Here is a 17,500-nt window from a genome sequence, read left to right on the forward strand (position 1 = left end):
TATTAAGCTGGGCTCCACTGTCACTATATTGTCAGTTGCATTCTGATTGGCTATCTGCACAGCCAGTTTTAAATCAATACAGTTGCTAGATGGAAAATGTGTGAAGTTCACTGCATCACATCTTTGTAAGCTATTCATCAGTTTTCTTTTGAGCACTTAGATGTGTGTTTTCTGGCACACACTTCTTTTTTCTCGGGTGTTTCTGCAGCTGCAAAGTACACATCAGACAGGAACAAGAGTCTGTGGTTAATTCTGCCATTCTTGCCAAAGAAGAGCACTTGAAGGGCACCAAACTCTCTGACCATAGGCCTAAGTCTGGTCTGCAGATCATACACCATCCATCACGCTGGAATTAGCACCTGCTGAATATGTGAATGTTTACTACATTCAACTAAATGTCTGATTTATCAGTGTAAAATTCACTAATGATTCATTATGTATTATGAACCTTTCTGCAAAACAGCTCAGTTATCGGTTATCATTAGTGGATCATCTCTGCTCTTCTCATTCCATGTCCTCTGCGGCTCAGTGCACTGAAAACTGCAGACAGCAACGCAACAGCTGATTTAATGCCTGTTTATGTCAGACGATGCGATTAGACAATTTAGCGCTCAGGAAGCACTGGCAGACGTCCACTCACAATGACACAGGTGCTGCTGCCGCCCTGGACATAAGACTGAGGGTTTAACAGAGCTCAAGGACAGCGGAACACCTGCACAATCGAGAGGGAGGGAGGGAGGGAGGGAGAGCACAAGCGTGCAAGCGCCAGACAAGCTGTTCTTCCCCTAAAGTCTAACTTGCCATAGTAGACACGGAGGACATGGCTAAAAATACTATTGTGTTTAACGTGTTTAAAGGACAGATGCTGTGAGACGGTTTCCACCTTGCCAGGCCTCGGCTTTAAGCTTTCATTCTGACATGTGTGACTCGCTCAGGGGAGGGAACTTCAACAAATTCCTGGAGGACACTTGTAGGAATAATTAAAGCCTGACTCGACAAAACTGCCGCGAGGAGCCGCAGCGCTGTCGTATCTGCCCTTTCTGACCGTCTGTCCCGGAGAAGGCCAAGGACATCCTGCATCAATGCAGAAGATGGCACAAAGACACAGCAGGGAGCAGAAAAGCCTTAAACTGCACTTTCAGACTGGAGGAGTTCAATACCGGCTTAATGAAACAGGTCCTGCTTTTCAAAAAAGACGAGAACGCTGCAGGCTGCATAACGAAAGCTGGAATCAAAGCACAGGCCGAGGTGTTCAGAGCTGGACTCTGTGCTCACCTGCCAATAACTGACATTACTACGGCATATCAATTATCAATGAGGCTGTCTAACATAGCATAGGGCTGTGATTTCTACCCGATCTAAAAATCACCTAAACAGCTAACATCCTAGCAGAGCTAACTTCTTTACCGACATACAATTGATGAAACTTATTTGCTGACAAAGCAGAGCAAAATCTGCTCCCACAAAGGGCTTCAATCCAGCCTTCCTTTTTCATGCTATTATTAGAAAACAGACGTTTTGCAAAGAAAGCGCACTTTTTATCTTGGTAAACGTGTGTGCTCGTAATGTGATCAGTCATAATTAACACCTATAGGTAGTAATACACAGTACCATTAACAAGATCAATCATAATTAATACCTACAGGTAACAAACCATAGTTTCATTAATAAACAACAAAGAGAGAACTTTGAAATTAAACTCAAGTTGAACCTTCAGGCAACTTTTTGATCAGTTGAAAAAGTTTGCCTCCTAAATATCATTTATGGATCCTTTTATTAAGTGTCTTTTTATATAAAATTGAGTTTATTTTCTGTATTATGACTGCTACTATGAGTTAATAAAGGCATAACGCTGGTTTCATGTGCTTCCTGAATGACCTCCACTGGCATGATTATGGATCATGTTACAACATGGTAAAACAGCAAATTTTATATAATATTCTTTTTATTTTATATATTTTTATGTATTTCACTTGTAAGATATTATTTGACATACTTCATATTAAAAAATATAACTCCCACTCATCATGAGCATAGCCAAGACTTGCTTCCTATGAGGTATTTCTTCACTCTGTACTGTCTGTTGCACAGAAGTTCTTGTCCACTGTGGACTAGCATTTAGATGGCTGCAGTAAACTTTCTATGCTTTCTTCACTGGACTACACAGAGAAGTCAGAGGCTCTACACTGTGGTGGAAAATAGAGCTGGTTCTTAACATCCAAGAGAAGCTAAATTGCTTTTTATTTAGACCGATATGTGAAAAATGCGAACTGATCTGTACCGGCTAACAGGACAGCGTGATTAACATATTAGTTTGACTAGCAAAAGTGGAGAAAGGCACCTGAAGGAAGCAGAAGGCATCTGAAAACCTCCTGCCTGAAAAAGGAGGCATCTTACTTGAGTTCTGTGTGTAGACCACTGGAGCGGCACCATTAACGTGCGGCTGCTGCAGGGGGAACTGGGACGAAACAGACGGGGCGCGGCGATATGTCCCTGTAGCCGAAACCATGGAGACAGATGAGGTGGTGGAGTTGTGGCGGGATATCTGCCTTGATATTGTCCCAAACTGAGACATGGGGGCCGGACCGAGCCCTGGGCCTGGAGCCACCGCTGCCAGAGTAAAGATATGGGTAAAGAGAGAGAGAGAGAGAGAGAGAGAGAGAGAGAGAGAGAGAGAGAGAGATGGAGAGAGAGAGAGATGGAGAGAGAGGGGGGGGGAGTGAGAGGGAGAGAAACCCAGAAAGGGAAAACATCAGTTACACCCTTAAAACAGAAAGGTAGAAAAGCTTCCCCCAACATCCTGCAGACTTTAGTCCCATGGATTTGTTTGCAGCAAAAATCAGACCATCAGAGCTGAACATGAAAGGGAAATTAAGACAGATGAGAAAGTGATCACAACAAGAGAAAATAAGATTGAACCATTATCACAGAAACCCAGATTCAGATCTACAGAAGGTATTAATAGCAATGCTAATATTATTCCCCACCAGTTTTATTCTGCTGGTCAACGAGCAAGAAGGAACAGAACTGCAATATAAATGTTCCACAGAATTAAGAAGAATAAAAAAGTCACTGTTTAAGCAAGAAGTTGTGTGTAAAGGGACCAGTCTTCTAAGTAGTGCTGACGAGGCTAACCGTTAACGACCTTAACATAGCTAATGTACCCTGGAAGTCAATAGTCACCCAAATGTTTTCTATAAATACATCCCCAAAACGTCTCCCATCGAGCTCCACAGAGTTCAGGTCACATTATGAACAAAACTTTACCATCACATTGCGTTTTAAACCACATCACTGAAGACCTGGATGCAGTCGGAGGAGGTTCTGAGCGAGTTCTGGGATGTATTTACAGAAGTGATTTGGGTGACTATTGCTTCCTAGGGTCTGTTAGCAAAGTTAGCTTCATAGCTCCAGTTTTAAACAAAAGAAGCAAAAAGTGGACACCAAACATATCTTGGCTGATCTACGACATTTAGATCAGTGGGCAGTTGTGCAAATCACTTTTCACTCCTTTAAATAGAGTTTTTCTGTTACAGTATTTTTATTGACATATATAGGAGCCAAGCATTTATCAATGGCCAAATGAGCATTAAAAACTATTAATTAACTCAAACAGAAAAAGAAGAAGCAGCTAATTTTTTGTAAAAGTATTTCATATCAGGCCTTAACATTAGCATTTCTTCACTGTTGGCCACATTAGCACTGTTGGCTTGAACTGTCCCTTTAAGCACATACAAACTTCACAGTCCAACAGGAAAGAGATCCAAAGGAAGCAGTTGAGCTGCAGTCCATGATGACTAAACATTAGCTCTGGCTCGGCCTTCTGCAGGGTCTGTCCGGTTCATGAGAGACTGAGTCACACGGGCGTGTCCCCAGAGGCACTCGCACATAGCTCAATGTGAAATGGAACACACCCTGGTGAAAAATAACACTCATTGTTTGGCTGCGCTGAAAGGAACTTCATACACTGTGGGAGATTTCGCAGAGAGAGCGTAAATATTTAGAACAGTCGTCATATTGCCATATCTTATCATGACGGACGGATTAATGAAGTAAAAATAAACCACTTTGACTATTAGACCGATTGAGAGGGCTGTGAAATACTGACCCCCACCCCCACCCCGACCCCCCCGAACATCAGTCAACTCAAAGCCACATATCAAAGCTAATATTTCACCATATTAGCCACAGAAAGTATCTGGACTGTTTAAAGGGCCCATATCCTACATTGTTCTTCCTATTTTCCTTTGGGGTTCACTCATGCATGTTTCAGTCATAATTCATTTTAATGATTCATTTACCTCCTGGACACTCCATATAACTTCAGTGTGAATGGGTGGAGCTAAACTGCTGTAGGATGAATAGGTGAATATATGTAAAGGTGTCGTTTTATGTGACATTACAAAAATTCAAAACAGGCTGAATTTTTTTTAAATGTTTAGACATCATGCTGTCATAAAGTACAAACAGTGTAAATTTACCCTTAAAGGTACAACAGTAGTCGTGAAGTTCAACTGTGTACTTTAAGTGATACTTTAAAGGGCTCATATCCTACGTTTTTCTTGCATATTTGTACCCTTTATATGTTAATATTTGAAAACAGAAAAATAAAATAAAAAGCCTGGCTTTAAACTTTTTGTATGGAGAAAGCCTGAAGAGCTCCAACCAGACCGCGCAAGTACTGAGTATCTGCTTAAATAATAGAAAAGCCATAACAGAAAGCCAATAGCCAAAGTCTGAAACAACATGATAGTAAATGAAAGTCCTGGAACGGACTGTGTAAGTTAAGTGATACTTTTTTAATCCCACTAATGGAATTAACCCTTTAACATTAACATGCACACTAGTGAGCACACACACAGGGGGCAGTTAGCACACTTGCCTGGAGCGGTGGGCAGCCCTATCCACGGTGCCTGGGGAGCAGTTGGGGGTTAGGTGTCTTGCTCAAGGACACCTCAGTCATGGACTGTCAGCACTGGGGATCGTACCAGCGACCTTCTGGTCACAGGGCCAGTTCCCTAACCTCCAGCCCACGACTGCCCCTTAGAATAAATATCACTTGGCTTTATGTTCTGTTTCCAATCAAAATGAACTGAATACATTTTCAAGCACAGCACAAGAAGTCTATAGTTCAAATGTGCACACGATGAACGTTCAGACGTTCTCATGAGGAAATAAATATTTATGTATGGCTTTGTTTATGCCGTTGCTCTGAGAAAGAAAACCCCGGTTTGTTCTGATTATAAACTGCCTGGGGTTTGCGTCTGCGTACACTATAGTGTATAAAGTGACAGCAGCAGAAATAGGTTTTCTTCTGCTGGGCATTTCCTGTTTGCACAGCTAGATAACAGAGATGCTGCTCAGAGCCTGAACCTCAGACACAGAGGAAGAGCCAAGTAGACAGACAGACAGACAGACAGACAGACAGACAGACAGACAGACAGACAGACAGACAGACAGACAGACAGACAGACAGACAGACAGACAGACAGACAGACAGACAGACAGACAGACAGACAAGCTCTGGACTGTATTTGGAAATGTGAACATTTGAGCTAAAAGTAAATAAATTAGATTCACAATTCAATTCAATTCAACTCAAAAGTTATCTTCATAAGCTTGATTCACTTCAACACACTAAACAGCCCAATCTAAGCCTCTGAATGATGGATCTGCCTTCCGTGATGTTCACAGAAGTGCTCAACATCATGGGCACTTGATTCAATCTGCCAATTCAATTCGGCGATTAAAGCTTCTTCAAGATATATTACAGTCTATTATATATACATCGAAACTATCAGTTGATCAGATCACGAAACACCTCTAACATCTGTAATGCCTACATACTGCTGATTACTTATGTAAGCGCTATAACGTGGGATGAGTTGTGACGTAGACATTAAAAAAAAAAAGAAAAAAGTCTGTCTTTCTGCACTTTTCTGATATTTCATTAAATCTTTCCAATAAGTCTCTTGGTAATAACTGCTGTGTCGTGGAGAATGTGTATGAGGAGAAGGCACGTCTAGCTGCTGTGGTCCTCAGTTCATGTTTTCCAGTTTTCAGTTCAAGTTCAGTGCAGCCTGTATGTCGTGTGAAGAATGAAGGAGGCGACGCTGCAGGGAACCCAAACAAAGCTCTTTATTAGAAAAAAATAAAAACCTTTGTTTGGGTTCACTGCAGCGTCGCCTCCTTCATTCTTCACGGTCTTCTCTACGGTGTCCTGCTATCTGAGGGAAATCAGAGAGGACATACTGGGTTAAAGCAAAAGATAAAAAAGTCTCTGACCAGTGCAGATGACCACTACATATGTGACTACACTACAGAGTAATCACATATGGAGCGTTAGTGTGTCAAAGTCTGCGACAATTAAATTAAAACCAGAACTTCGCTGTGGACGGAAGAAAACCTTCTCTCTCATTTTTCAGTTTTTGACATCATTTGAAAGTACCTGTTGCTCTTTAAATTGTGTGTAAATTTCATGATTGGATCAAAAGAAACGCCACAAAATGACTCAGAAAAAAGTCTGGTTCCTTTGACTCACATTAAAAGTAAAGTAGGTTTTTTCCTTCTACTGTAAAGTTATAATTTTAGAGATACAAGGTTTTGTTCTGACATATAACTACTCTTTGGTTTATCTGACCAGCAGTGCTTGACCGTTGCATTTCGTCTGTCACTTATGTTTGGGCTTGGCGCATGAATGCCACTGGAGAGCCTGTCATTTGTCTAAATATCACATCAATATAAGTTTAGTTTGTTAAAAAAAATATTATTTAATTGATTAACAAATTCAAAGCCATTTAAAATGCAAACAAATCAATATGATTTTGAGTTGTTTCTGAATTAATGCAGCTGCATTAGGTGGAATCATAAAGAATACATTGAGAACTCCATTCCATACAACCCACCACCTTCACTCACACACAAAATGATCGCACACTGTTACAGAATTTAGCATATTCACAATTACAATTAATGGAAATGAAAAACAGAGCCCCATAAAGACATTTGAGCACAAAACCATCACCTGCTGCAATGAGAAAACACATCTGCACGACATACAGGAAACATGTGAACATGCGAGATCACTGCGTTAGTGGTAAAGAAACAGCAGTTTCCAGCTGGTGACAAAGGGGGGTCCACAATAACAAAAACAGTGGAAGTGTCAGGCAGTATCTGAACACATTAGCTGGGAGGAGATGGCTGCCTTTTGTCTTCAGAGACACTTTGCTTCTTTCTGGAATGCTGTTGAGCACATTTTCAACAGCTCTTAGTGGAAAACGAGAGCATTCTTCAAGAAGAATAGCCCCACAGTTGGCACAAAGCAACGTGGGCTGCCCGTTTCCTCTGGCATTCTCCAAAGAAAAGCCCATCGAAACGTAGGAGCTTATACAACTGTTCTGCTCAACTCGATCTGGGTGAAAAGCACTGAACTTTTGTTGTTATATTTGTTATATAAGTTATAAATTCATGTTTTCATTTCATTTAGTGTTCTGTCATTACAGCACCCATCATGTAATATGCAAATACATCATATGACCACATTAGGAATCTCTGTGGTGTCAACCAATCCTGACTGCTAGCCTAGCCACTAGGCTATAGTCTAATAAGTACTGTAATGTTAATGTAACTCTTCTCTTAGTTGTCAATTATATCCTCATTAAGCACAAAACTTTTTTTATATATTTTATTCCAGGCAGTTTTTATAGTTTAATGCCTTCTGTAAGATCCTTCTGCAATTTCCCTTCTGGATCAATAAAGTTCCATCCATCCATCCATCCATTCATCCAGCCAGCCAGCCATCCAGCCAGCCATCCAGCCAGCCATCCAGCCAGCCAGCCAGCCATCCAGCCAGCCATCCAGCCAGCCATCCAGCCATCCAGCCATCCACTGAGCTCTATTCTATTTTTAACTCTCTTCTAAAGGCAGCCTTATATAAATGAATTGAATGTTAAAAACTGCAGGTCTCATCATTGCAGAGGTGAAATGTGAATCTCCAAGGCAGGAAAACTGGAATTGAGCAGTAAGGCTGGAAATGTGAACGCAGCTCATGAAGTCTAATGACTTATGCCAAGGCACAGACATGCAGAGGACTGCGCAATGTTTTAAATATAGGCAGGAGAAAAGCAGAGAGAAACCATCACCAACACCAACACCATATTGCACACCTGTGGGAATCAGCATTTACAGGTACCACCATTTTTAAACCACAGACAATAAGACTCATTTGCCTCCACCAAAAAAAAAAAAAAAAAAAAAAAAAAAAAAAAAAAAAAAGGGGGAGGGGGGGGGGGGGGCGGGGTTCTCACCTACGGCTGTGCCTGACAAGAAGGGCCCTGGGCCCCCAAACATTGGTGGAGGTGGAGGTGGAGGAGGAGCAGACATGGGTGGGACTGCAAGCATACGTTACAACCACATTAGACGATTCAACACGGAGCTTGTTTACACTTAAACCACTTTATGCATCTCATATCTGTTTAACATCTAGACATGATTTATTTCATCTCATTTAAATACTGCCATATAAATGCATCATAGGCATTGATATAGCAATAAGGCCAAAATTTTGCGGACACCTCTTCATCCAGCGTGTCTACGGAGACCAAGGTTATTAATAAGGAATTTATCCTCCCGGCAGTAACATCTTCTACTCTTATGAGAAGGTTTTCACTAAATGTTGGAACGTTGCTGTGAGGATTTGATTGCATTCAGCCACAAGAGCATTAGGTGAGGTCAGGTACTGATTTTGGATGATTAGTTCCGCATCACTACAACTCATCCTAAAGGTACTGGATGGAGCTGCATCACTCCAAAGAACACAGTTTCACTGCTCCACAGCCAAATGCTGGGGGGCTTTATGTCCCTCTAGCTTACCCCTGACATTGGGCAAAGTGACCTTAGGCTCATATGTGGCTCCCCCACTCGTGTGTTCCATTCTACTGGCCATTTTCTGTAGAGGTTATATAAACTGTGTATCTATCTGGATACTTTTAGGTGCATACAAAAGGCGACAAGAGCTGTTGTAAGCAGCCCTTATGTTTTTGCCAGCGATTCATTTAGTCAGTCCATTCCTCAGTTTCCACACCGATGTAGCTCCGTTTGTAATGAGCAATGAGTAGAGGTTGCTTTCAATAATGGACACATTTATACGTGGCTCAATTGAGTCTCCAATGTCTCATACCACTGCCTGAAGTGGTCCGAACAATCCAATCGCAATCCTTCTCTGGCTGCACCTACACACAGCATTTCACAATCAGAGAGCTATCCAATCAGTCCAAGATGCATAAAGTGGCGAAGTGATAACAGACTCACAGGCAGACACATGCACATAGTCACACTCCTCAATTAAGGCTGTAATAGAAAAAAGTTAAAACATTCAGATACATAACATCTACACAGAAATGAGCTTAAGAACAATATAGAAATACAATTTTCATAAATATGTACACTGTATTTGTAGAGTGTCCTTAATCATAACTGCATTAGACAAGTCAACACACAAACATGCCATTACACTCCTCATTTGTCATTCCAATTAAAAGAAATGTATTAACATTAACAGCACGCACAGAAGTGAGCATTACAGTTTACTAATACAGTGCTCATAAACATGAACAGAGACACAAACAGGCAGGGGATCCCAGCAGTGCTGATGGAGGGAGTTGCCATGGTGACTGTGTGATGGAGAAGGGGGTTCCGTTTCATATACTGTAGCTCTTCTCAACAGGAGCCTGCAGAGGAGCCAACGCTTTCTCTCTCTCTCTCTCTCTCTCTCTCTCTCTCTCTCTCTCTCTTTCTATCTACCTTTCCGTTCATCTCTTTCTTTCTGTACATATCAATCCTGTTTGTCTGTCCTTCTATTAACTATCTACCTATCTATGGTCTGTCCATCAGTCTACCTATCTATTAATTCATCCACCGTTAACCATCTTCTACCTTCCACCATCCATTGATCTACTAATCTTTATATCCATCCATCCATTTTATATGTGTGTGTGTGTGTGTGTGTGAGAGAGAGAGAGATATATTTTATATATATACCCCATCTGTCCATCTTCAATCTATCTATCCATACATGTTGTCAATATCTAGCCATCTATCCATCCATTTGTCTATGTATCTATTTGTCTATGTATGTATGTCTATCTATCCCTCAATCTATATATCCATTCATCCACATACATACGTCTATGTATGTATCTATCTGTCAATGTATCTGTCTGTCTGTCCATCCATCTGTCAATCATCCGTCCATCCATCTATCCATCTATTCATCCATCCATCCAATCAATTTTTCAATGCGGTCCATCCATCCGTCCGTCAGTCCATCTCCCTTAACCTATTTTTACCTGTCTTCTCTGGTTCTACAGCTCTCTTTTTTTCTGTTCCTCTTTCATTACTCTCAGTCCTTCTCCATCACTCTCTCTATTTCTCAGTCACCCCCCAAACACGTTGTTTTCAAACCAACTTCACATTTTCTGTTCCCTTTAAATCGCTTTGTACATCCTTCACTCTTACTTTCTATCTTTATTCTGTCTATCCAGCAGCAGTTAGACCACTCACTGCTGTTTTCCTCTCTCTCCACCTGTCCTTGTGCCCTCTGCAGAGCAGTGTGCCCTACTTCTTACTAAACCTCTCTCTCTCTCTCTCTCTCTCTCTCAGAGAAAACAGGCCATTCTGGTGGACTTGAAAATGAAGTGTAAAACTCAGCACTGGCTCTGCTCCACTTTAAACACTCAGAGAAACCCAACAGCAGTAAAGTAGGATTATTTCAGCTGTCTCTGCCTTTCAGACTGAATGCTATATTCTTGAGTGTTTGCCTTTCCTGGAGGGAGGCAGAAAGGTTAAAATAACTGCTGTGGAGAGTGGAGCACATTAGGGTCAATTAAAAATGAGCTTTGTTTTCACCTCAGAACACAAACACCCCCAAACTCTAATTTGATTGTGGCTATTTGGTCTGATGCCTAATTGGAGATGCTATTACTGCATGGCACATGGCACACTGTGTGTGTGTGTGATGGAGAAAGATTAGCTGGGCACTCTTATTACAGTAATTCTGAATGCTGTAGTATAGCTTCTGTGGACCTTTTTGTGCACTGGCCTTGAGCTGAAGGACGATATTGGCGTGAAACACAGATAAACTGCATCTATCGCCACTGACAATCAAAGACGATTTAAAAGTCTGAAAACGTGCCCAGAGGACAGTAATATTCTAAATGAGATCTCCTCTTGATCTCAGGTGCTTCTCCTGTTAAGTCCAGTTTGAAATCAGAGTGAGACTGAGGCCAAGTGACCCTCAGATTTCCTCTCTTTGATTAAAATGCTGTCACACATGTGGCTTAACTCTTTCAGCCCAGCCTCAGCTGAATATCTCCATAAGAAACGTGTGAGATCTCATCGTTTTCTAATACAGCTCTGCTCTATGTTACAGAACTCTCTCAGCAGTCTGTCTGTGTGAAAGGAGAACTCACGCTTTTCTCCTTCATCAGCAGAACGTCTCAGAGTGAAACGCTAATGTTAATCTCCTCTTTTCTCCTAAGGGGGTTTAGGAGACACAGTTCAAAAATCAGTGAACCTTCATTTATATAATATTGAGATCTACTTTACTTCTCTGAGGCAGCTTAAAGCTGCAACAATGACATAATATCTGTCTCATTTCTGTCTCAATGTTTACAATGTTTATGATTACTTTTTTAGGATCTCTTAATTGTATGTAGTTCATGTCATACATCAGTCTAAATGTGTTGTGTGGCTTCAGAATATTCTGAAGCAGTGCAAGACAGTACTTTTTCATTTCACCATGGCTGTGCTTGTTAAACAAATGTAGTGGTGCTACGAGTCAGGCCCTAAAGAGTTAAGCCACATGTGTGACAACATTTTGATCAAAGAGAGGAAATCTGAGTTTTATTTTTCAGGAGCTGAATCTCAGAAACGGGTGAAAATGACCTCAGTCTCACTCCGATTTCAAACTGGACTTAACCACAACGAGGAGAAGGAGATCTCATTTTGAATATTTCTTTCCTCTGGGGCAGCCTTTCACACACAGAATGCCTTGGAGTCAATACAGGGTCAGTATTTGCAGATCATTTTCGGAAGAAAATACCACAGCCAATCATGACAGTGATGACTAATCAAATGTTTTCTTATTATTATCATCATTATTGTTACTGTACATCTATATTATTACTGTATATTATCTTTTCATTTACTAAAAAAGAGAATAGGGAGCCATTAGATGAAACTCCTGGAGATTTGCATAACTGCTGATTTAGGACTGGCTTTTGCCTTCCTAAGCAAATCAATGTGATGATATATGCAGCGGGGAGCTGATCCTACATCAGTGAAGGCTTAAAGGAACACTCCTGCATTTTCCAACCTCATCTCTGTCTGATCGATTACTACAGACGATAATTTCCCTGTACTTAGAAGGGAACAGAAAACACTGACTGTAGGAAGACTTGTAATGGAAGTCAATGGGCAGGTGCTGAAGCTGATGTGACCAGCCACTGAGCTTAACAGGTTACGGTTCAGGGAAACATGGAAATTACAGTCTGTGTTAATTGACTGTATACTAAAGATGCTGCATCCACAAAGGCCCTGGGCTCTGAAGGAGGAGAGATGAAGAGAGAAATAGAGAGAGCATGAGAGAGCTCACCTGGTCCAGAGTTAGGGATGGAGGGGGTAGGAACGGCGATGGGAATGCCAATACTGCTGCCTCCGCTGTTTTCACGACTCCCACTACCACCACTACTACCACTGCAGAGAGAGAGAGAAAGAAATGGATGGAGGTACAAAGAAAGAGACAAAACAGAAAGAGAAAATGAGACAAAAACAAAGACCAAAAAGAAAGAAAATAAAAAAGAAAGACAAAGAGGAAGAAAGTGATAAGGGGGGAGAGAGAGAGAGAGAGAGAGAGAGAGAGAGAGAGAGAGAGAGAGAGAGAGCCCAAAGCAAAGAAAGAACAAGGGAACAAAATGCAAGAAAGGAGGAAAAAAAAAGAAAAAAGAAAAAAAATAAAGAAAACAGACAGGAAAGGCAAAGAAAGGAAGGAGGGTAGATAAAGAATGAGAGACATGAGAAAGAGAGAAAGTGAGAGCGTAAAAAGTAAAGAAAGAACAAACAAGGGAACAAAAGAAAGAAAGAACAAAAAGAAAGAAAGCAAGAAAGAAAGAAAGAGAAAGAGAGCAAGGGAACAAACAAAAGAAAAAGGTGAATAAATAAAGAGAGCAAGAAAGAAAGGAAGAAAGGTAGATAAAGAAGGAGAGGCATGAGAAAGAATGCGAGAAAGAGTAAAAAGAAAAATATGAAGAAGGAACAAAGGAAAAGAAGAAAGAAAGAAAGGAAAGAAAACAGGAAAAAAGAAAAACAGAAAAAACAGTACATGAAAAGAAGGAAAGGTAGACAAGGATACAGACATGAGACAGGCGAGAGAGAGAGAGAGAGAGAGAGAGAGAGAGAGAGAGAGAGAGAGAGAGAGAGAGAGAGAGAGAGAGAGAGAAAACAGACGGAGAGAGAGAGACACACATTATTACAGTGTTATATAAGACAGTGACCCATATTCAAAGTCAGTGAGATGTTACTGTAATTCATATTCATACAGATCCACTCCGACACTCTCAGCACAGTTACACTCTACAGCGTCTCACTGACACCCACACAGTCCCCACTACTACAGCACAAACACGTCACAACACAGCTCAGCCACAACCTCAATCCTCAACATCCACACCATCACAGTGTTCATCTAACATCTAACGCTGCAGATGGAACATCTGAATGCATAAACGGTTCTTCGCATGGTTAAATGGATTTTTTTGATGACGGAAAAACTTGCGTAGTACCAACTGGACGCCTTCCTCTAGTGAGATTTCACTCCATTTACTCCAGGTTATATATATGGCATTACATGTACAGAGCATGCGAAATTATGGATTGCATCTCTTATGTAATATCTGATCACTGACTATATGTTTTGTTGTTTTTAGAAGTGAAAGCATTAACAACCTCTGCCACAAACTACTTAAAAACAGAAAAATATTAACTGTGGCATTTGTAAAGTTTACGTAAGATTTCTTAAACAGCATAAAGGCTGAAATACATACTATAGATATTGTCGTGTCAGAGCTTCCCAGAATTCATAGCAGTTTAGCTGGGTTTCTTACTCCTTAAGATCATAGGATTTTTACATGTTAAGGATCATTGTTCAGCAGTTACATGGACTACAGTTATTCTTAAAAGCAATGTGAATGGAAAACTCACTTTCCTGCTGTACCTTGACGTATTTCCAAGCGAAACTCGTGAGACTGGTGAGAGGAAGCGCTGAAATATTTTATTATTACAGTTAATATTATTTTTCCTTCCCTGCTGAGCGCACATTATGTTGCAATGCATGCTGGGGACTGTAGTGCAGCACTAGTGAACACACATACTAGGGGGCAGTGAGCACACTTGCCCAGAGCGGTGGGCAGCCCTATCCACAGCGCCTGGGGAGCAGTTGGGGGTTAGGTGTCTTTCTCAAAGCCAACAGTCATGCAGTCATGTACTGTTGGCCAAGGGGATCAAACTGGTGACCTTCTGGTCACAGGGCTGGTTCCCTAACCTCCAGCCCAAGACTGCAGTCAAAGATTGCCCAGAGTGGTGGGCAGCCCTATCCACAGCGCCCTGGGGGCATTATGGAGTCAGGAAAAATGAAATACTTTATATGTTGTTCTTTTCAAGTTCTCAAATTTCAGCCTGTATTCCTCAGCAGTCTCTGTAAAGACTAATAAAACCAAACACTCACAAATGAATGAATCTAATGAATTTAGCCACTTCGTAATGTGTGCTTTGTATCAGTGGCGTTTCTGACGATACCTAGAGCCCAGGTTCCGAGAGCAGGCAGAACACTCAGATCAGATCTGTTCTGAGATCCTGACTGCAGCTCTGAGTATCAAGCTCCTCATCTACTCATACACAGATTCAATTACTGATCAGAGCGCGCAGTTAAATTAAAGGGAAAAAAGGACCCACATTGGCAGTGACTGATGGTGCTGCTGTCAGTCTGACAGATTATTGAATCAGGTTGAGACGCAGCAGCTGCACAGCCGGCCGCAGGAGCTGAATAAGCACTACAGGCTTATTCTGATCTCTAATCATACGTGCAGGAATATGCTTTTATACTCAGTATGCATTATACATCATGGAGCTTTGTATAGACTGCTTACCAAGCTGCCTGCTATGTGGAAGATAAATACATGTTAAACAAAAATAGGAGCCTATCAATATTGTGGACGAGCTCACACTGTGATATTTAAGGTTTTATATTTAATTACCCAGATTAATTAATCGCAAATAGAGCTAATCATCACTCTCTGGTAAGGGTGAGTTTAGAGGAGGATAAAGGCAACGCTTCAAAATCCAGGTTAGGAGTGTATGATATGGACAAAATACCATTTTTGCAATTATATGCATCAATATCATTTCTAATATGCTAAAAACCATGTGTTTAAGCATTAACCTGATAAATAATTAACACCAGATAATTTTCTGTACCGTGTTAACTCATTTTCTTAGTTTGAGCCACTTGAACCACCAAAATAAAACTGGGATTTTTTTTTAGTCTATATTCCACTACTGTGTAAACTATTCCTCCAGTTCCATTTGCGTCTTCATGTAAGATTTATATCACATTTTATAATCAGACCAATGAATGTGAGGTTTTATGATCATAATCCTTCATAACAACCTTTACAACAACTAAAATGTGTTATTTATAACAACTTTCAGAAAGTGTGTTTGATTGAATGAGACAACTGAGGAAAACATCTGTGCAGATGTGCGTATGTATATTACCTGTGTGTTCGGGGTCTCTGGTTCAGTGAGGCGGTGCGTCCTGGGCTGTGTTGACTACCCAGGCGAGCAGGGCTTGTCATGTAATCGGTGGGCACGGTGGGGGGCTTTACTGGCTCAAGGGTTTTATAGGGAGTGTTACGCCTGTGTGAGAGAGTGACAGACAGAAAATAAAGAAATAAACAAATAAATAAACGTTGACATCACAAACTATAGGTCAGATAACGAGGCTGTAATTTATTCTGTTGGCTTTAACTGAAATGCGTTTGGCCCGAGATTACAGATTAGCAAGCGCCTTAACGTGACTTTGTGGCTGCACACGGACTGTTCTCACAATATGCTTATTTTCAGGTTTGGTACAATTTTCGATTCTGAAGTCAAGATTAGATTTGATTTTCAATATTTCAAGTGTAAAATGTCAATTCTACAGAGCTCTCATTTCATGCATGTGACTGTTTTGGCTCTCATAAATAAAAGTTCTTAAAAGAGAATTTTCAACACCTGCCATTTTTCTACAATCACCCCCAAAATCACATCCCCTATGATTTAGAACCCCCTCTATCAACTTCACTCTGATAGAACGGACCCAGATGATTCATTTGGTCAGTGGTGGATGAAAATGAAAAATGTGATGGATATAAATGGTGGAGCTCAGAAAAGAGCGATGACTGCATCAGTAGCACAGCTTAACGGCTTTAGTGTTGTGAACTACAGGTGAACAGAGGTGTACTGAACGCTGAATTTTTTTTCTCAGGAATAGTTCTAAAAGATTTTAGATTTGGCATTCGCACTCAGACTTAAATGGGAATGTAATACGAGGGAGAGAGTATCATGTTCCACTCTTCATAGAGATTAACCTTTATGCTCATATCTGATACAATTTAGGAATGACAAAATTCCTAAAATTCCTAAAATTCCTAAAAAATACAATTTAGGATTAACAAAAGTGTACATGTTTCCGTAATAATTAAATAATGTGTGAATAAAGGTGCTTCATGTACGCTGGTGCACAAGTCTGTCTAAACCAAGCGGTGTGATTTGTACCACAAACTATTAGATAAGTGATGAAATATCAAAATATAGCCTAATATGAGTCGGTTAATTTTATCACATTGATTTGTGTTGAATTTAAGTTCTGGTAAGGTTGGGTGAGGTCTACCTAACAGTCCTCAAGGAAACACTGCGATGGATGATGACTTGTGGGCTGGAGATGTGGGGTCATTCACATTTGTGCCCATCCTCAGCTCATCCGTTCTTTCCTTACTTTTCCTGCATCCTTCCTCCATATCCACCTTATTTTTCAGGTGACCACTGTTTTAAGATTATGTCTGAAATGTTCGGTTCAGGAATGGACGTGTCACTCATTTCTCATTATTGATAAAGTGTCCTTATTTATTCGAGTTATTGTTTCTTCTAATTAAACGTCTCTGAGGCATTTCTGGGACACTGTGCTATTAGCGGCTGTCAGTAAAGCTGAATTGATGATTAGATGATGACAAGAACAGCAATGCTACAGGCATAAACAGCACAGAGCTTCAGCAGACATGAGACTTCATGATTCAACATTGTGATGTCTGTCACCTATCGATGATGGCATCGCCTGTCAGCTCAACCCTACTAACAATCCCAGGTATGTGCAAGCGGTGGATAAAACACGCATTTAAGCAAAGTCAAT

The 17,500-nt window shown here is 40.8% G+C and overlaps 1 protein-coding gene across 7 annotated transcripts in view; it reads right to left on the reverse strand.

The window, feature by feature from the left end:
- The window catches only part of abi1a (abl-interactor 1a), a 104,372-nt gene that overhangs the window by 9,724 nt on the left and 77,148 nt on the right, over nucleotides 1-17,500 (reverse strand). For 4 of the 7 annotated variants that reach the window (XM_037536926.1, XM_017705406.2, XM_017705414.2 and 1 more), the window contains 3 exons: nucleotides 15,829-15,969; nucleotides 12,653-12,753; nucleotides 2,398-2,610 (listed from right to left, as the gene is read on the reverse strand). In XM_037536926.1, coding sequence (XP_037392823.1) covers nucleotides 2,398-2,610; nucleotides 12,653-12,753; nucleotides 15,829-15,969 — 455 coding nt within the window. Of the gene's footprint in view, nucleotides 1-2,397; nucleotides 2,611-8,306; nucleotides 8,391-12,652; nucleotides 12,754-15,828; nucleotides 15,970-17,500 lie in introns of all 7 variants that reach the window. The other 3 variants (XM_017705379.2, XM_017705398.2, XM_017705370.2) reach the window with 1 other exon arrangement.

This window comes from Pygocentrus nattereri, chromosome 3 (genome assembly GCF_015220715.1).
Source record: "Pygocentrus nattereri isolate fPygNat1 chromosome 3, fPygNat1.pri, whole genome shotgun sequence".
Lineage (NCBI taxonomy): Eukaryota > Metazoa > Chordata > Actinopteri > Characiformes > Serrasalmidae > Pygocentrus > Pygocentrus nattereri.